The sequence below is a fragment of the Nipponia nippon genome, unplaced genomic scaffold, assembly GCF_047370975.1.
Source record: "Nipponia nippon isolate SJK-2023a ecotype South Korea unplaced genomic scaffold, ASM4737097v1 scaffold_2, whole genome shotgun sequence".
NCBI lineage: Eukaryota > Metazoa > Chordata > Aves > Pelecaniformes > Threskiornithidae > Nipponia > Nipponia nippon.
The window spans coordinates 128,793,022-128,813,396 of NW_028262336.1; the positions used below are offsets into that span (position 1 = coordinate 128,793,022).

Consider the following 20,375-nt stretch of genomic DNA (forward strand, 5'->3'; position numbering starts at 1 on the left):
ACGTCTATGTCTGCATGCATCTGTGCGTGCTTGTATATGTGCATGTTTATGCATGTGTGTGCACGTATCTCTGTGCCTGTCGGTGCACGTATGCAATTGTACATGTGTGTGCATGTGTGTGCATATCTGCGTGTGGGCACATATGTGTGTCTGTGCATGTGTGTGCATGCATGGGAGGGTCTTGCATGTGTGTGTGCATGTGTGTGACTGTGCATGCATGTGCATACATGAATGGGCGTGCCTTGCACGTGTGCATGAATGTGTGTGACCGTGCATGCGTGTGCATGCACACATGGGCGTTCCTTGCACATGTGTCTGCTTGTGTGCATGCAGATGTGTGACTGTGCACATGTGTGCATACATGCATGGGCATGCCTTGCACATGTGTGTGCAGGTGTGTGACTGTGCATGCATGGCCATGCCTTGCATGTGTGCATGTGTGTGTGCATGCGTGCGCACACATGCATGGGCAGGTCTTGCATGTGTATATGCTTGTGTGTGTGCAGGTGTGTGACTGTGCATGCGTGTTAATACATGCATGGGCATTCCTTGCACGTGCATGTGCAGGTGTGTGACTGTGCACACATGTGTATACATGCATGGGTGTGCCTTGCATGTGTGTGTCTTTGTGTGTGTGCAGGCGTGTGACCGTGCACACGTGTGCATACATGCATGGGCGTGCCTTGCATGTGTGTGTGCTTGTGTGCGTGCAGGTGTATGCCAGTGCATGTGTGTGCATGCGTGCATGGGTGTGCCTTGCACGTGTGTGTGCATGCGCGCGCATGCCTGTGCATGCATGCATGGGCAGGTCTTGCACGCGCATGTGTGAATGCGGGTGTGTGACTGCATGCGCGCGCATACGTGGATGGGCTGCCTTGCACGTGTGCGTGCGGGTGCGCGACTGTGCCCGCGTGTGCAAGCATGCCTGGGCGTGCCTCGCAAGCCCCGCCCCCTCGAGGCCCCGCCCCCTGGGGCGCAGGGCGGGGCGGGGCTGCGCCGTCCCCTCCCTCCCTCCCTGCGCGGGGCCGCGGGTGCGGACGCGGCGCGGAGCGGGCGCGCTCCTTGCGCGGGGCCGCCATGGCGTGGCCCTGCATCACCCGCGCTTGCTGCATCGCCCGTTTCTGGAACCAGCTGGACAAGGCGGACATCGCCGTCCCTCTGGTTTTCACCAAGTATTCGGAGGCCACCGAGCATCCCACCGCCGCCGCGCTTCCCCCGCGCCCCGCCGCCCCCATCGAGACCCAGCCCGGCGGGGGGGAGGCGGCGGGGGGCGGTGGGGAACCGGCTCCCGGTCCTGCCCGGCCCGGCCCGGCCCCGCACGCTTCACCCCCGGCCGATTCGGTGATGCGACACGACTACAAACCCTGGAAGGTGCAACGACCGGAGCCGAGCTGCAAGCCCAAAAGCGAGTACCAGCCCTCGGATACACCCTTCGAGAAGGAGACGCAGTACCAGAAGGATTTCCGTGCCTGGCCCATCCCCAAGCGCGGTGATCATCCCTGGATCCCCAAACCGGGACCTTCCCCCGTCCTCGCTTTGGACCGCGGTTCTCCGGAGAAACCAGCTCAGGAGAAGCGACGGAAGGTTCTTCCCGGTTCTGAGAAAAAAGAGGAAGATCCCGAGGCGGAGGATGAGCATCCCAAAGCGGTGCGAGCCGGGGATGGGCGAGAGAAGGGGAGGAAGAAGGCGGAGGAGGCGGGCGGGCAGCCGCCGGACGCGGGCAGGGGCCGGGCGGCCGCCGATGCTCTCAACAGGCAGATCAAGGAGGAGGTGGCGGCGGGGGTCAGCTCATCCTATAGGTAAGACCCCCCACCCCCAGACACCCCATCCCCACCCCCAACCTGCCGGCTCCTCGCCAGCCCTTCTCCAGTCCTCCCCTTGCCCGTCCCCGGGAGGGACATCCCACCCTGGGAGCTGGGTGACTGCGGCGTTAAAACCTTCAGGGAGGGATGTTTTGCTGATCTCCTGCCCCGGGGGGGGGGGGTGTCCTTAAAATTCCCCATCTCTCTGGGTGTCGTTGATGGAGCGTGGGTAGGTGCTGTGAAGGTAGTGAGTCCACGGGGTCCGTTTTGCCACGGGTGGGTTTGGAGCAGGTTTGGGTGCCCGCCGTCGCCCCCGTCCCGCATCCCAAAATTCAGAGATACCCACCACCCTGCTTTGGGCAGGAGGAGGTTTGGGTCGCTTCCCTGGGATGTGCAAGTTGCCGCCGGTCCTTTCCAAGCACATCCCTGGCAGCCCAGAAACCCGCCCGCGATGCAACGAACCCGAAGGACCAGCATCCCGCACCGCATCACTGCATCCCACACCGCATCAGCTGGGATCCCCGGGATGCAGCGGAGGGGGTCCCACGCACGAGCGGGGTACCCCACGCACAGAAGGGTCCCACACAGCATCCCAGGCCGGCAGCATCCCCGAGACAAAGCGTCCCGGGGACGCGGCGGGATGCGGGTGACGCGCATCCTAGGCCGCTTGGGTGGGGCAGCCTTGGGATGCTGCCATGTTTAACACGGTGCACATCCCTCCGGCCCCCGCCCTGGACTGGAAAGGGGTGCCCTTATTTCACCCCAGGAAGAGAGACCCCATTTGGGATTCGGAGCGTGAAACTCCTTGCCGCGAGACGCTGTTGTTATTTCTCTCCGGTTGAAGGGGTTGGATGTGTTGGGAATGCAAAACAAAAGTGATGGGGTGGCTGCCCTTGCACATACGTTTGCAAGGAAGGTTTGCTGCAATTGTGTTTTCCAGAGCTTTCTTTGGCAGAGCCCACCGCCGCCGAGGCCGGGGTGGAGGTGGCAGAGAGCAAAGCTGGGGTTTGTTGTGACGAAAGTGTAATCGCAGCCTTTTTTGCTTCTTCCCGTGGCTGTGTGGATGCCACGGTGTTTATGCCTTTGGATGATTGATTTTCTTCCCCTAGGGAGATTTAGAGGTGACACCCTGCCATCAAACAGGTAGTAAATTCATGCAGATTTAAAATGAAGCTGGGATTTGTCTCCTCTGTCCCACCGGTGACCGTGTGGCGTGGCAGAGCTGGCAGTCATCTCCTTTCCCATGCCCCTGGGTGGGAAACGGCTCAAGCAGTGAGATTTGGATTTTTGCTGCGGTTCGGCGTCAGCTCTGGCTCTTGCTGGGGATGCGAGTGATGCCGTGGGCTCAGGTGCAGCCAGCTGTGGCGGCAGTGGTCGGCTCAGACGTGAGAAAATGGCCAGGGGATTTTTGGAGGGTGTGGGGAAAGGGTTTTCCAGAAGTGGCACAGTCCTTTTGTCTGCTTTGGCCAGCCATGATTTTTGACTCAGCTTTTTGTCTGGTCATCTTCCAAGGTCTGGGCTCCTGTCAGTGATGGCAGGACTAAAGCAGAACCCTGTCCTAGAGCTGGAGAGCTGTTGTGTTGCTCTCTTCCACTGGTGCAAAGGATAATTAGGCTTATTTACTTGCATATTGAAATGCAGATTGCTCACCCTCCCATCCCTCCAGGTACCATCCCTCCTGTCTGCTCCAGCAAATTCATACCGCCGCCGTTGTGGGCTGGGCTGGGTTTCTTCCCCAAGCAAAGGGGTTGGGGCAGCTCAGATGTTGAACCCAAGAGGAACTTGAAGGCTTCAGCCCTCCCTGTGTTGCTCCTCATCTTTCAGGACACCCTTAGGGGTTCTCTTTTCCCCCGGGATCCTCATCTGGTCTCCCCCTTCCACGTTTTTCTTCCTTGCAGCGTATTGCAAGAGAAGTGTTTGCTCTGACGCTCAGCCCTGGAACATAAGCGCCTCTTCATTAATGCATAAGTGATGTTGTGGCTAATTGTTCTCATTTTCTGTTCAAATTAGGCATCTTTTAAGTGGTGTTTATTGTTTGGGTTCTTTTTAAAAGCCAAATTCTCCAAATCCCTGTTACTATCAAGAACTTTGCTACTCACAGGAGTCCCTACTGGGTGGATTTCAAACATCTGCAAGGATGGAGACTCCACAGCCTATATGGGCAACCTTTTGGGCCACCCAGCAGCCAAAATTATCTCCTAGTGACCTTTTGCTAGAGAGGAGCAATGATGGCTGACATGGGGCTTGTCCTCCATGGCCTTTGCTGTGCTTGTGCATGGGTGAAGGCTCCCCAGCAGCAGAGAGCAGGGGGAGATCTTCTTACAGTCCTCTGCCACTGCTGCAAATCAGCGTAATGTGATGCTCCAAGGCTGGGAGACAATTCCTTGGTGAAACCAAAGAGCTCACTGGTAATGGTTTTTAAATTCGCTCCGTCTCCCTGAGCATTAATTTCAGGTGAGTAGAGTAAGCCACTAGCCCAGGGTCATCAGGGAAGTCCATGCTAAAGGGAGGAATTCCCTTTTCTAACCTCTTTATAGCAAGACAAATGACTATTGCAGAGACCGTGTGCCTGTGACCTCCTCCCAGGTCTGCCCAGACCTGCAGAGCGGAGGCAGTGCCCGGTGGTGATGGCCACGGTGATGGCCACGGAGGATGGAGGCTTCTCCCAGCCCAAGGGATGGGTGATTTGTTTGCATTAGCATTTGAGCCCAGAAATCTTCAGCGAGGCCAGAGCAGCGATGGCAGGGCTGTGCATGTCTGCACCAGGCTGCCTGTGCCCAAAGATCCTACAGAACACACAGGATTTATTTATATCATTTATATTTTCCGCCTTTACGTTATTTATTTTCCGCCTTTACGTTATTTATTTTCCGCCTTTACGTTATTTATTTTCCGCCTTTACGTTATTTATTTTCCGCCTTTACGTTATTTATTTTCCGCCTTTACGTTATTTTCTGTCTTTATTTATATACATTTATTAAATATTCATTTATATATAGGATTCATTTACGTATTTATGCCCAAATAAATTCCCTTGGCAAACCAAGGGAAACAGCGGGCCGACATGCTCATTCCTAATGGTTTCCAGAAGTTAAGTGACTCCCAGGGCAACGTCTGGTTTGAAGCCATCGGGAGCAAGTAGGTTTGAAGGTGATCCAGTCGTGCATGATGGCATCTGCTTGCCAATTAGTGCCCTGTGACTGTTCCTCTTTGGCAGTGGGGAAACTGAGGCAGAGGTGCTGGGTGATCTACCTGAGGCTCAACATCAGGGCTGGGGTGGGGGTCAGAGTGCAGCTCTGGAGCATCTTTCTCCTGTTTGCTGTTGTTCTTCTGGGGTCAAGGTGCTAGAAACCACTGCTGTGACCGGCTGCGACACAGGTTCCAGCACCAAGGTGCTTCTTGCCTCAGTTTCCCTCCCCAAAGCATGTCCTGCCCAAGCAGCGTTACAGGGGCAGGTTGCGTCTCCCTTCACCCTCTTCTTCTCTGCAGTCCTGCTTCTCGTGGTGGCCTGTGGACCCTGAGGGACCAAGTAAGGACCAGGGCGTCCTTCAGCATATAGGAATACTAGGTTTATGTGGCTGACCTCACTTTTTGGTAGGGGTCAGGATCCAGCCTGGGGGGCTTTTCAGCTCCTTGGAAAGCTGTTGCTGCTGGTTGGAGCCTTTTCTTGTTTTGATGTCCCGTAGGAGGATCTGGTGGTGTCATTGAGGGCTTTATCTGTATTGGGCACAGAGGTGGCCCTGGTGACCCCAGTACTCAAGGGCTTGGGAGGGGGTTTTGCCCCCTGAACTCCTGGAAGGGGTGGGCAGAGCTCTTCTCCCTGCTGCACTGAAGGATGGAGGGGAATGGAGGGGCCTGGGCTTGGCCCTGGGGGTCTGGGAGCAGAGGGAACAGGTGATTAAAATGTGCAGACAGTGGCATTTGCTGGTGGAAGTGGAACAATTAGAAGCATGTTTGGCAAAAATGCAAGAAGGAATGAATGGTTTCCATTTTTCTTTGAAAGTGATGGAAAAATGTTAGAATTAGGTGTTTCCTGGGTGTTTTGTTTTACCTCCTCCTTCTTTGTCTTACGTTCTTCTCCTTTTGTTACCTTTTTTCCCTGAAGAAAAAAAGATATAAAAGGGAAAGGGCAAATTTCACCCCCTTTGCAGAGTGTCAAAATTAGTAGTAAGGCAATGAATTTTCCCCAGAGAAGTAATATTGCGAAAGCTAGTTTTCAAGTTCTTCACCAAAAAGAGATTTTTTTTTTTTTTTTTTTACCAAAGCAATTATTTTTTTCCCTACCAATTTCCTTTCCTATCAGAGGAAACAAAACAAGAAAGGCTTCAATGGAAAATTTTGGACTGCCTCTAGTACTAATGAATTGCCTGTTGCTAATGTTCTGTCATTCATCTCAAGCCCTGGAGGTACTAAAGATGTGGAGCAAATGAGAATTTGTAGTAGCTATAGAGATGAATGAGTCAGTGCTGGAGACTCGCTGTGTATTTTTCTGAGATAGAGAGGAGCTAATTTAGGGAGGGATGTCCACGCAGGAGGACTGGAGCAAGCTATATGAGGGCGAGGGGTTCATACTCCATCATTATAATTGTGGAAATGTAGGGCTGGAAGGACCTCCCAAGATCGTCTGGTCCACATCCCATTTCTGGGGAAGGGGATGATATATCTAGACCACACTAGGTTGATTTTATCTAACCTATTCTTGACAATCTCCAGTGGAGGACATGTCCCATCTTGGTGAGCCGCTCAGTAACACTGCCCATGCTGTCAGGTGTGCCAAACTTGGTGGGAAATTTTCCATCGCCTTCTGAAATTTGTGATCAGGCTGGGTCTGTATTAGTAAATTAAACAGTTCCAGAACACGTTCCTGGGCACAGGGACCTGATCATCTACACTCTTCAGTTGCTGAAACAGTCCCTAGCCCGCTTCCCAGGCTGGGTTTAGGAGTGGGTACGAGCCAAGAACTGATCCCAATGAGCAGCTTGGGTGCAACCACCTTGTTTTGGGGTTAAAGGGGTCTAACAGTGGGACTGTGGGCTGTCCCAGGCTTCAGTGCCGGAAAACATTCCTGGGCAGATTTCATTTCCCAGTGTCATTTCAGCTACAAACTCCCAATTTGGAGGAGACTGCTGTTAAAGTAACCCATATAGGCACATGGATCCAATTTTGCTCTCAACTGGAAGGGAAGGGGCAGGATGTTTTCTTCCATCCAGAAAAGGCTGTTCAAAGAGATGTTTGGCAGCTTTGGCTAAGGCTGAGCTGTGGCTCAGCAGTTACTTGATACGTACCTTTAGCAGCAGGAGGAGACGGGACATCTGCTGCTACCACAAGGACCGGTCGTACGAGTATGTAATAACCATGCATGGAGGAAGCCTCGTATTTACTAAGACATGAAGAGGATGAAGATGGGTGTTGCAGACAGGCAGCTATCCTGCCACGCTCTGTATCTTGATCTCCTCTGGATATAGTCTACCAGCTGAGACAGGCTGGTAGTATCTCCAAGTTGGAGATACTTGGTAATATCTCCAAGTTGGAGTATTTGCCAGCATATTCCCTGCAATCACATTAAGGTGGACAATATCCAACCCTGAAAACCAACGTGGAGCTGCTCAGCAGTGTAGGCAATACTGAATTTTGCTGCTTCGACTCTGTACAAGGTGGAGCTGGGCTGTGCGTGCCGTAGGACAGGGTTGAGCAGGCGGAAGAGATGGAGGTGGCATTCAGGTGATGGAATCAATGTTCTTGAGCAATTTTTCCTCTGCTCTGGCTCAGCTGTGTCACCTCAGCAGGGACCTTTAGACACATGGGGCTGGATGGGACACTCAGAACCAGTAAGTCCAATTATTTAGTTTGTTATTTAGTCTTTACAGGTAACACCCGAGGCTCTGTCTCAGAAATAGGGAATTTGTAGTTGCATGATGCCAGCTGGAAGGGTGTGCCAAGACCTCAGTCTCTGATGGTTTGCAGCCATCATGTCATTTCCAGTCTGAGTCAATGGACAGGTTATAGTTTGCTGTTTTGTTGGCACTGGGTTACTTTAGTGCTTTTCTCCTGTCTGGAGGTCACTGCTCAGTGTCTCCAAGTACAGAATCCACATCGTTTGGCTCTGTAGCTAGCAAGTCAAAGTTTTTTAGTCTCCTTTTTATTCCCTGTATCAATCATTTCTCTCCAGCTCTTCCTAGATGAAATCACTGTTTCTTAAACACAGATGCAGACTGTTGCCCTTTGGAGCTGAGGTCCCCATCTTGCTGAGACTCCCATGCCATGTTTGTGGGCATCACAGATGATTACGAATCCCTCATTTACTCTTTGATAACCAGGACCTCCACGTTGTTCTCCTCCTTAGACAATTCCAGCCATGGAGCTCCCATCCTATAGCAAAAAATCCTGGTGATTAGTACCGAGCGTAGAATTTAGTTCTAATAATTTTCACCCCATTTTGAACATGGCAGTCAAGGTCAATCCCTTTCTTCCTCTGTACTATCCCAATCCTCCTCTGTATTGGTGCTGCCTACAACATTGTGTCACTAGGAGGTCTCATCAGTGGTGCCCTAATTTTTTTGTGCCAAAGTCAGCCTTAAAAATGTTAAACACTGCTAACCTCCTTCCAGGCTGCAGCTCAGCCTTCCAGCACTCATCGTTGTCATTTCCCTTGCCCAGTTTCCCCTTCTGCTGACGTTCGTGTTCACTGGCTTAATTAATAATTTCCCACGTGGCCCTGTATCAAACGCTTTACCAAAACAAGATAGATTTTTGCATTTCTTTTGTCTGCTAAGTCAGTTATCGTATCAAAGGACATGTCAAACATCTCTTCTTCTCCCGTCTGGTCGCTGCCATGTCTGTTTAGACCACCAGCTTCTCCTGGATGCAGGAGCAGATGCTGTAGAGCAGACCCCACTTTCACCTGGCAGCTTCAAGCTACCACCGTGACACAAACAATAAATAAAGGGAAGAGGAGAGGGATCAGCTAATTTAGACAGCAGGATTTTCCTCGTCCTTCCTTTGCCAAATAAATCACAAACAGCCGCTGTAAATGTGTCTTTTCTCACATTCAGAACCTGACCTTTGGTTTTCCTGTCTCCTACCGGCTGAGCAAGCCTTCACTTTCTAAGTACTTCTGCACTCTCTCCTACATCAGTCTTGCTTTTCTTTGCTCTTAGCTGAATGTATTCGTAGCACTAATGCTGAGATCTTCAGCTAAGCCTTGCCATACCGGGGCGAGAGCGTGGATGCTCTCCTGCTGGCATGACCATCGGCACCAAGGGCAGTTTTAGGAAAGTTTTATAAGATGGAAGTTTTATTTTTCTTGATTTATAACTCTGGATATCCTTCCAATGTTCTTTATATTTTTATATATATACACGCACACATATGCACACACACAAACCAAGCTGTTCATCAACTTACTGCTTTAACCTCCAACTCCTCTCTCCTCCCCAAGTCCAACGTTGCAGGTGTTATATAGAGAACACATTTTGCTTTCTATTAATAACTCCTTTTGCTCAAACGGTGCCTTCACCTGAAGGGACCCCGCAGCACTTTGCAAACACGGTGTGCACACGGAGAAACTCCTGCTGCTTTGGGGACCTGGCTGCAAGCTGTGCTGTTGGGACTACAAAACAAGGTGTTTTGATGCCGGGAAGGTGGGGAGGCTGCTTTTTTTTCTATTTTTTTTTTTAAATTTTTAAGGTTTTTTTTATTTTTGGTGGAGCTGTAGTTCAGTTTTGCAAAGGAAGATGCATTTGAGGGACGTTCTCAGGTTGATGGGGGGGTTGTCTGAAATGATGTGCTGCTCATGCCTGGAAAGGAGGGGGCTGGCTCCAGTGGTAAAAATCACTTCAGCTCCTGTAACACAAGCAGAATTACCTGGGGGTGAGGATATGTCCCTCCGGCAGCTGCCCCTGTCCGTGAGGATGCCAGCTGCACAAAAAGACACCTTGAAGAGGGGAATTTAACCAGTGGTCCTGGGGGAGCAGCTTGTTTCAGAAAGCACTTTACACCGCTGTGTAGTGGAGCAGGGAAGGAAATATTTTTGCTTCGCAGCTCGCCCGGGATGTGCAGCTGGGGATGGTGCTGCGTGGTGCAAAACAAGCAGGTGATGAGCAGCGTGTCCCATGCAGGGACGGGCTGGCATTGGGGTACAGCCCGGGGACCCCAGCATCCCCATCCGTCTCCATCTGCAGGGACTCACCAGGGTCGCTCTTCCACGCTGCAATTCAGGAGCAGAAAATAATATCCCCGGCGGGGACTTTTATCTATCATTTTATTATCGTGGAAGCATCTCCCAGCTTGTCCTTGCTGCCAGCAGATTTGTAAAACCTTGCTGTTCGACTGGTGCGTGGTTGCTTAACACCAGGCTTCACATTCATCTGGTTTTAACTCTAAAAATACCACCACAGAGCTGTAAACGAACCATTTTGGCATTGGTTACTCTATCTCCACTGTACGGGCAAGGAAATCCAGGCTGTTGGGAGCCGCGGGCTGGCTCCCGGCAGCCCCGCATCCATCCGTAGGACTCCCACTGACTGCAGTCAGCTTTCTGCTGCATGGCAGCATCCTCCCCATGTCAATTAGCTTTTGCACGGTGTTTATCTGCCCAACCTTGCAGGTGCCGACTTGGAAAGCAGCCAGAGATTTCTCACTGAAATACTTTGCAAGGTCGCTGGTGCCCTGCGAATGTTGCTTGGCTGCTGCTTTGCTTTTCTTGTTCTTTAAAAGGGTTGAAGGTACGTGGGGCTGCGCAGGTGCTTTGCTGCTTCTCTAGCTCTGAAGGGGAATAAAAATGAAGGTGTTTAAAGAAAATGGTGGCCTTTTGGAGTGCAGCTATGTATTAATTGCAAAGGGCAAGGTTATTCTGCTCGTAGAAATCAATAGGGCTATTCCCAAGAGTGCCGACGTTGGCACTGGGGTCTTAACTTAATCCAAAGCCCAGATCAGATCGCCTTTCTCTCCCCAAAGCCCTGCAGAACCAGCGTGTCCTCTTGCAGGATCCCTGCTCTCCTGTAGGATTAAAAGCTCATGCCCTGGAGTTGATGTCTCAGATTTCTTTTTCCATGCTGATCCCAGTCTTGCTCCCCTTGAACAAGTTATGAGCAATATGCTTCTTGTGGGACTCCTGGGTGTAAGGGCTAGCTGTCAATTAAATGATGCTTATGTGCAATTAATTATTAGGTGAATTAGTTAATGTTTTCCTCCACTTTGTCCTTTTTCTCCTAATTCCTTCCCATTAAATCAGCTACAGAAGGTTTCGTGGCCACATAGGTAGGAGGGAAGATGGGCAGATAGCTCATCTCCCAAAGAAGGGGATCCAATCTATTTCTTCCAGAGCAAAGATGAGCAGAAATCTTAGAAAACATACATTTATGGGGAGCTGGACAATTTAGGTGTTCCAGAAATCTAGTTAGACCAGCTAAAAGCTTGGCTTTGGGAAGGTTGGAGCTGGCCAGGCCAGTGGGTTGCATTAAGAAACCTCAATGTTGTGTCTGGATGCTGGGTGAGTGGCAAGGGGAGAGGTTATCCAGACACAGGAGGAGGCCTGTGGATCCTTCAGGATCAGGCCTGATTGCTGAGCCTCAGGCTTCCTCCCACATTTCCCTTTGCCTTTCACCTTGAAGGAGGCTGTGCATCTGCTCTCAGTCAGGCAGCTTTGCCGAAAAGAAATCAGTGCATCATGCTCAGATGGGCTGGAAACACAGACAGGGGCACGAATCCTGACTTGTCCCATTCCCAGATTTGGGTAGCAATGGGGCTGATGGTTGGTTTATTGGCTGAGATCTTCAAGGAGAAGCTGCAGGTGCCCTCAGGGTGCCATTTTGCTGTGAAGGAGGTCCCTTTCCCTTCTTACACCCACTTCGACTGTGGAGCTCCATCAGCCTGAGCCCCAGTGGGAGGTTGAAAGGATGCTCAGTGTGCTCAAAGTCTTTTGCAGCCTGAGCCACGCTTTACTACCAGTGCAACAGAGCAAACTCTCTATCGGTGGAGTTCCTAAAACTAAGGCGGGAATTAGATGCAAAGGTCTGATTTTTCTGCTTTGCTGGATTTGTGGAGGCCAGCATGCTGGGTTGCAGATCAAGGCTTCGACCATGCTTTTTGCTCTTGTTATTTGGATATAAAATGGATGTGCAGAAGGTCTGAGATGGGGGAAGAAAGGGGAGATCGGAGATGGCCTATGCAATAGGAAAGCCCTGGGTTGGGTTTGCATGGGGCTGATGTGCCATGGGTGGGTGACAGCCTCCTGCCAGGTACCCTGTGCATCCAGGGGACGAACACGCCGGTCTCAGCCGAGCGGCAGAGCTTGTCGCGGTGTCAGCCGGTAGCTATGGCAACTCGTGCGGAGGATTCCCGGAGAGGGATGTGTTGGCAAGCAGCCCGGCAGAGGGAGGACACAAGGAAAACCACGTGTTCCCTCTGGGGAGCTGGGATGGATTTTGTCAGCATCATCGTGCAGAGAGCGGGGGAGATGCTGTCGTTGAGAGTTGCGGTGCTTTTTCCTCCATCAGTGGGGTAAAAACCTTTGGCAGCGCTGCAGCATTGCAGTGGCGTTGGAGCAAAGCTCGGTGCGGGATGCCGTAAGGGGAAAGGCGATTTCATTGTCTCATAGAAATGCTCCCATGGCTCTGTATAACCTACAAGGCTGGAAGGGTCTGCTGCGTTTGGCCGGTGTGATTTCTGGGATGACGTAGAACAGGTTATTTTAGCCATCGCCTGGCTGTAGCATCTCCAGAAAGCTAGCCAGCCTTCAGAGGAGATGCAAAGGTCCATCGCTTGATCCTGCCCCAGAGCATGGGCTGGATTTGATGTTTTTTGAGGTTCTCCCCAGCCCTGTTTACGATGATTCCCCTTCTTGCTTGTTCTAGGGCTGCCAACTAACATGCTGATCCCTATCCATGGAGGAAAAAGAGGTTTCTCTTTTATGACCAGTTGCAATTTGTCTCTCCCTGGCTGCTCTGAGAGCGGGAAACCCGCAGAAAACACAGGCACATCTGTTGGCTTAGAGGATGGTTTTCTGGTTGGGCTTCTGCTGGTACCTCTAGACACATCGGAAGTCTTGGTAGCACTTTTGGTCAGCTTTTGCAAAGCGTAGCTCGTGGAGCTAAGTGGTTGTGGGAGGCCCTCGGCTTCAGTGTAGACCAAGGGTTTTGCAGAGTGGTGCGATGCATGAAGCTGGTAGTGAACAACTGGAAGATGTTTAAACTCGACATGCTGTTGCTGTGAGTTGCAGTCGGACATGTCTGTCCAGCCCTTCCTATCTCAATATTTGGTCTTCCAGTGGCTCTTCAGGCATGTCTAGTAGAATTTCAGTGGTGACATACACATCATCATCTTTTTCGCACCCTGTTGGGGAGGAGGGATGCTCTCAGAAGTTAATGCTGGGATCTGGAAACCAGGCTTTTGGCCATGTCACACTGATGTTTGAAATTGAAGTTGGGCGGGAAGTCAAACTGGCTGCTGTGTAAAATTGGAAGGGAGTGAGGACATGGTGCTTTCACGTGAGACTTTTGACATGATGCAAAATAGGGAGAAACAAAGGCTTGTGTTGTTATTATGGCATGGAAAGGGCAAGGATGTCTGAAGGTGGTGCGCTGCTGTATGGGCCACTTTTATAGCCTCTTTGCTCTAATGTCAGGGAGAGCTATAAGCATTGAAATACATAGAGGATTTAGGTTTAGGTTGGAAAAGACCTTTAAGATCATCAAGGCCAACCATTAACCTAACACTGCCAAGGCCACCACTAAACCATGTCCCTGAGCACCACATCTCCCCATCTTTTAAATACCTCCAGGGATGGGGACTCTACCACTTCGCTGGGCAGCCTGTGCCAGTTCCTGACAGCCCTTTCCATGAAGCAGTTTTTCCCAATACCCAACCCAAACCTCCCTTGGCACAGCTTGAGGCCGTTCCCTCTCATCCCATCGCTTGTTCCTGGGGAGAAGAGACCGACCCCCCCTGGCTCCAGCCTCCTTTCAGGCCGTTGCAGAGAGCGATGAGGGCTCCCCTCAGCCTCCTCTTCTCCAGGCTGAGCCCCCCCAGCTCCCCCAGCCGCTCCTCCCCAGCCTTGGGCTCCAGCCCCTGCCCCAGCCTCGCCGCCCTTCTTTGGACATGCAAAAGAAGAGCTGTTGTGCTGCAACTGCATGGCTTGAAGCATGCCCAGGTGATCATATACTCATGAAATATGATATTGTAGGAAATTAGTATATAATATTCAGTGTAAGACCACATAGAAGAAGATATTTATTTACAAAGTATATAAATAAGTTGATTTTTCCCCTTTCTTTCATAGATTTCATTCATTTACACTCATTCCATAGTCACAGGAGCCAAGATGTCTGTGTTCAGGTGGTCTGGCCAGTATCGCTGATGGGCGGCTAAGGGACCCCAGCTTTTGAGTCCTCATTTAACCTCTTGGATTTTTCTTGCCTGTTGACTCCAAACTCATTTTTTGGAGTGAACTTTTATATCACTTAGGGGTTAGTGATCTCAGCATCATCCTCTATAGGATATTGATAGGACTCTCTGGAGCTCTAGAGACATCTCCCAAGAGCTTGATCCAAATCTCAGTGCAGTCCATGAAAAAAAACCCTATAGTCAGCTTGGAGCATGGATCTATTTCATCGAATCATAGCATGCTTTGGGGTGGAAGGGACCTTTAAAGGCCATCTAGTCCATCCCCCTGCCATGAGCAGGGACATCTAGAACTAGATCAGGTTGCTCAGAGCCCCATCCAGCCTGGCCTTGAGCGTTTCCAAGGATGGGGCATCTCCCACCTCTCTGGGCAACCTGGGCCAGGGTTTCACCACCCTCACTGTAAAAAATTTTTTCCTTCTCTCTAGTCTCTTTTAGTTTAAAACCATCACCCCTTGTCCTATCGCAGCAGGCCCTACTAAAAAGTCTGTCCCCATCTTTCTTATAAGCCCTCTTTATATATTGAAAGGCCGCAATCAGGTCTCCCCACAGTCTTCTACTCTCCAGGCTGAACCCCCCCAGCTCTCAGCCTGTCCTCCCAGCAGAGCTGTGCCACCCTCGCACCATTGCTGTGGCCTCCCCTGGCCCCGCTCCAACAGCTCCATGTCCTTCCCGTGCTGAGGACCCCCGAGCTGGACGCAGGGCTCCAGGGGGGTCTCCCCAGAGCGGAGCAGAGGGGCAGAATCCCCTCCCTCGCCCCGCTGCCCACGCTGCGGGGGATGCAGCCCAGGAGACGCTTGGCTTTCTGGGCTGTGAGTGCACATATTTCTGCATGAACATCACAGTTTCAGCTAGTGATACTACTCACTTAGCTCCTGCATCACATGGACCCAGCATTGCTGGGTCGGAGAAGGGCTGAGGTCTGCTGAAGCTCACAGCGCAGTGGAAAGGAGCTGTTTCATCCCTTCTGTATAGGATGCAGCCTGCCTCAAATACCCCACAGGCAATTTAAATTTACAGCACTACTTTCCTCCTGTAGTTGTAACTGCTACTTTCTTGCAGTTAAGAGATTTTTTAGGGCAGAAAGGGGCATTAGGACCATCCCATCTGAGTGCCTGTACAGCGTCATATTTCATCCATGTAATCTTATGCCGAGTCCTTCACTTGTATTTGGCTAAATCATTTTGCATGCTGGAATTGGAATTCAAAGAGATCTTGACATATTGGAGAAATAGCCTGAAATAAATGAGAAACAGTTCAGGAGAGATGAGGGCAGGGTATGACGTAGAGGTAGGAATCATCAGCGGTACCAGTGCAGACGGAACAGCGAGAGCAATTCTGCAGTGAATCACAAATCAGATGTCAGTTATGTTATTGCATTGAAAAAAAAAAAATAATCAATCAACGAAACCACTCAAAAAAAAAAAAAAAAGACTTTTGGGCAAGTAATGTACTGAGATGTACATAGGGGAATTTACCGTGTAAGATGTGACATCCTTCCAGTAAAGCCTCAGGTAGACTTTTATTCCGGTTTTGGCTTTATACTGCAGCTGTGGACCAGAGAAATTCCTGAGGACACCCATTAGAGAGGTCAGGAGTGCAGAAGACATGGTCATTGCAGCAAGCTGGAAAGTATTGAATGGTTTTGGATAGAGAACAGAGCACCACAGAGAAGCGGATAATTGTCTTTGCGTATATGAAATAGAATGGTCCATTAGGATGCTTGAACCCACTGTAGTCACAGTCAAGAGGAGCAAGACTTGGATGTTGAAAGTTAAAAATGTACTAAGTGCTTTGCTGGAGCAAGTCCGAGGGATATTGTGCATCTCTGGAGATGCCAGCAGGATATCTCCACAGTCCCTCTCTTTGAAACCAGGAAAAAAATAAGTCATTATCATTCATTCCCTGCATTGATTTTCTGTCTGCAGTGACCTTGATGCTGCTTGCTTTTCTTTATGCTCCCCGGGGCACAGGTTGGATCAAGCAATTATAGTTTTAATAAAAGGTTCCTGGCTGTATGCGTGATGACATTTGATTCATATTATCTCGATGGCTTCTGCTGATCCTCAATCATTACCCCACTACCCTCTCTCCTCCCTGCCATGCTCCCAGTCCTTTACCCTGTGTTGGAGTCCGACTGTTGGAGTCTTATCCCATGTTGGACCTTGTGTGTCCTCACGACCCATGTTAGTGGGCTCAAAGCCTGCTAACATGCGTGCATAGCTGATGATTTGAAGTCAAAAGCATCATCGTTCAACGGGAAAGGTTAATATGGGACCACTGACCTTGCCCTGCCTGGCTACAAACCGCCGCACGGCAAGAGGTTGCATGGGCACGAGAGCAGGCTCCATGCAGGTACCACAGAAATCGATGGAAAAAGCCCTGTCATTCAGGGCAGGATCAGGATTTGATCCAACAGAGCAGAGTGAGCATCGAGTGCAGCCAAGAATCACCCCTTTAACTGCTTTAGCTTTGCTCTCAGCAGAGAAAACCCAACGTGAGAGCTTCAAGGCAATCATTTTCCCCACCCTCCTTCGGGTTGATTTTTCTCTTGGCTGTAATGTTAGTTATTTTTTGTAATGCAATATTTAATTATTACTTAATATAAACATTTTATGAACTGTTACAAGGGGTGAATTATTTATGGGAGGGGAAGGAGTGCTTTTTCTGAGCCTTTCTGCTCTGTCAGCTGCAATAAATATCAATCTAGGAGTGTGTTTAAAACATGAATGCTCTGCCTGGGAGACAAGAACAGTGCCTTCTTCCCTCGTCTCATCTTTCAATTAAGTACCTGCTTAATACATTTGTCCCTAGTATGTTTTATTTCTCGATTAAGCTTGGAACAGCTCCAAAAGAAAGAAGTATTTGCAGATCGTCTCATTTCCAAATGCATATTATTTACCCAGTGGATATAAATGGCTCAGAGAGGCTGTAAACACTTGCTGCGTGCATAAAAGTGCTTAGTAATAACAAATCCTCCTTCCAGTTCTTTGCAGAAGAGTTATAAAACTGGTGCTTTTAATTTTTAGTCCCCAAATTTACTGCCTGGGAGCTTTTTTTTTTTTTGCTTTAAGAAAGGGATTGCAGTGCAGACTTTGTGCACTGGCAACCGGGTTTGGGTTTTGGCAGGTAGGTCTGTGATTGCAGATGCTTGCAGAGAGCATGCAGTGGGAGGGGTATTTTTATATTCATATTTTGTATTATACGTTAACAATATCCTTCTTGCGAAGTGGGTTTCCATGATCCAGCTGTATTTCTAGGGTTATTTTAGCCAAGTGGACACAAGCCTGGGTGACTCTGGGAGCTGCATGGCCACATTGCGATGGCACCGTCCTCTGGACCGGGTGTCCCTGGACACACGAGCATCGGTGCAGCACTGCGTCAAAGCAAGTGGCCTGTTTGCAAACCATCTCCAAATGCTCTAGGCTGGGTCTGGAGGTGCCAAAAGCACCCAGCACATCAGACCCCTGGGTGCTAACACCCCCTCAGCTTCCAAAACCATGTCAATGCAAGATGCTCCCAAAAATGGGAATGGTCTCTGAGTCTCCCAGGTTTCTGGGGTTTTGTCCCAGCCTGTGCAGCTCTTCAGGCTTTGTTTTCTGCACACAGCATTTCTAAATCCCCTTTGCTGGCACAGGCAGCCGTGCACATGCCCTGGGATTTTCTTTCATCTCTTCTTGGTTTTAGCTCCCCAGTGCATGTTACACGCAGGCTCCCTGCTTCTGGAAACAGAAAACCACGTCTCTGGTTCACTTTTTCCTCCGAAGGGAGTAAATCCTACACTTTGCATCCTGCTTATTGCCGAGTACCATGCCTCTTGTTTCCAGACACTCTGATTTCAGGGCTCCTTTCGGCTTCACGCCTCTCCTTTGGAGCAGAGGACCAGCCTTGGTAGCACAGGGCCATCATCACACGCGTGTGAACGATGCATTTCCCCGATTGTTTCTGTGTGCTCAGAACGATGCTTTTGATCAAGCGCAGAGAGGGGCCTCTGAACGTGAGCACCTTTGATGTAAAGACACAACCCATTTTGTCTGTGCTTTGCTTTCAGGGCTTTCCACTCCTTGCAAACACTGGAGAAACCCTTGAAAACAGCCAGTTAATTCTAAAATAACCTTCTTCCAGAACCTACTTTCTCACCATTTCCCATATAAAGCTTTCTGACAGTCCTCCTTATCCTCTTTTATTTCACGACAGCTTTCGAGCGGACCGCGTGGTACCAGCAGTGACCAGTAATTGCTTCGTTCACTCACATCAGTCCTTGTTTTACCTAATTAGGAGGAGCTTTCACAATACAGCCATCTGCTCCAATGCCTTGTGCTGCTTCTTTCCCAGACTCCCCTGAGACAGCTTTGATGGTCCCAGTATTTACCGATTCGGTACCATGGGACTAATCCAGTTGTTGGGGAGCTGGAGTCATCAGGTCGTCCCCATTACATCATTATTGATGCACAAGTGATGCTGATGGTTTCCCAAGCTTGTAGAGGGGGGAGCAGGGAAACAGAGAGTGTTTTTTCTCATTTCCTACAATTCATCTACTTTTGTGCCTCCTGCAGGCAGGGATAGCTTCTAAAGAAAGATGGCTCAACTGGAAGTGGCATGGACTTGAGTATTACACTGTTAAAAGTGATACATTTTAATGGACCTAATTCTGCTCCCCGTTACACCCCTGCAGCCCTGGTGACTTGTGGTGGTGTGTTTTATGGTTTCCTAAAAAAATGCATGGGCATATTAAGCTTTGTCCTCTTCCCAAAGAAGCTACCTCCCAGTGCTCCCATGCCGTCCCCCTAAATTGTCTGTCTGTCAGCTCAGCCCAGTTTAGTCTTTCCGTGATGCTTTAAAAGCAACCTTCCCCACAGCACCCAGGGCAATTTCAGTGTAATTTCTCCATGTTTCCTCCCCAGTAATTCTACATACGTCACGCAAACTCTGGAGCAGGAGCTCTGTACCTTATTATCCACAGCACAAATCAAATTTACATCTAGATTTTGTAGCCCTTGAAATAGGACAGTATTAAGGGTAAAGATGGGGGGGGAGATCCAACTCAGCCTTTCATTGCTTTCCCTTAACTCAGTAATCCTTAAGATCCTTGCTCTAGCCTCAGCTCTCTTCTTTCATCTACTTAGCTCGCACCCAGCTCTGTTATGGTTCTTCCAGTTACAAAGAATTACAACCTCTTCATTTCAACTAAAGAAACATTCAATGCGTACATTGCAGAGGAACGTGTAAAATGACAAGCAGAATTCAGCCCTCTGTCAGAGCCAGCAACTGGCTTGTCACTTTTGTAGGCTAAAAAAATACTTTAGATTCATTATATATATAAAATCTTGTAAAGAAATAGCACCAGCTCAAATACATACGCACACATAGGCACAGCAGAGGCGGGTGATGGGACCAAATGTAGGTTAATCTGCATTCATCCACGTTCTGTATTGCATTATTCGAGGCTGTGTGGTTGTCACACTGCCTATGTCGTGTGTAGCACATCTCCCTACGCCTGACTTCACCTGCTTGTGTTACACGCTTGGGACCCGGTGGAAATGCAGCTCATCAAGCTGCAGATCTGTGCGCTGTGAAATATTCATCGTGTTGGTCTGGTACCCCAGCTGATGGATTCAAGGGATTTCTGCCCCAGTAGTTCTTGCAAAAAATATCTGCACTGGTCAGTGGGAAACCACAAACCTGTGTGCAGTGGGGATGCCACTCACGGGCATGCCTTGTGGATGGATGATGTAGAAAGTGTCATGGATTTGAATTCTCTTTCCTTTTCTGAGAATAAGATATTATGCATCCAAAGCACATATATATGTGACGTTTGGATTACATGTTATTTTCTGTATTTTACTTTGTAGACAAAAATAGGCTAAAGTTGTGTGTCTTTGGAGCCTAAGTGTGCGCTTTGCTTTCACAGGCGATATTTTAGCTTGGAGGCTCTGAGCCGTTGAAGTGTAAGATCACTTAGAAGGTACTTGGTTGTTACTACACTCAGATTTCAGTGGTTTAACAGAAAATAAGAGGCCATGCTGATTACAGCTTGGCCTCTAAGCTGACCTTCAGGCTTCTCTATCTTGTAGGCATCTAGCAGACATATCCATTGGTGTGAGCAGCCATTGAGGCTGCAACCTTCCATCAGCTCTGCAGAAGCGTTGAAGGGGGAAGGGGGATGCTGCCAGG

The 20,375-nt window shown here is 49.7% G+C and overlaps 1 protein-coding gene across 2 annotated transcripts in view; it reads left to right on the top strand.

Moving 5' to 3' along the window:
- Positions 1 to 1,009: 1,009 nt before the first annotated feature.
- MAP6 (microtubule associated protein 6) overlaps positions 1,010 to 20,375 on the top strand; it is a 45,444-nt gene continuing 26,078 nt past the window's right edge. For both annotated transcript variants that reach the window (XM_087759137.1, XM_087759135.1), the window contains exon 1: positions 1,010 to 1,799. In XM_087759137.1, coding sequence (XP_087615263.1) covers positions 1,078 to 1,799 — 722 coding nt within the window. In that variant the 5' untranslated portion in view covers positions 1,010 to 1,077. The remainder of the gene's footprint in view (positions 1,800 to 20,375) is intronic.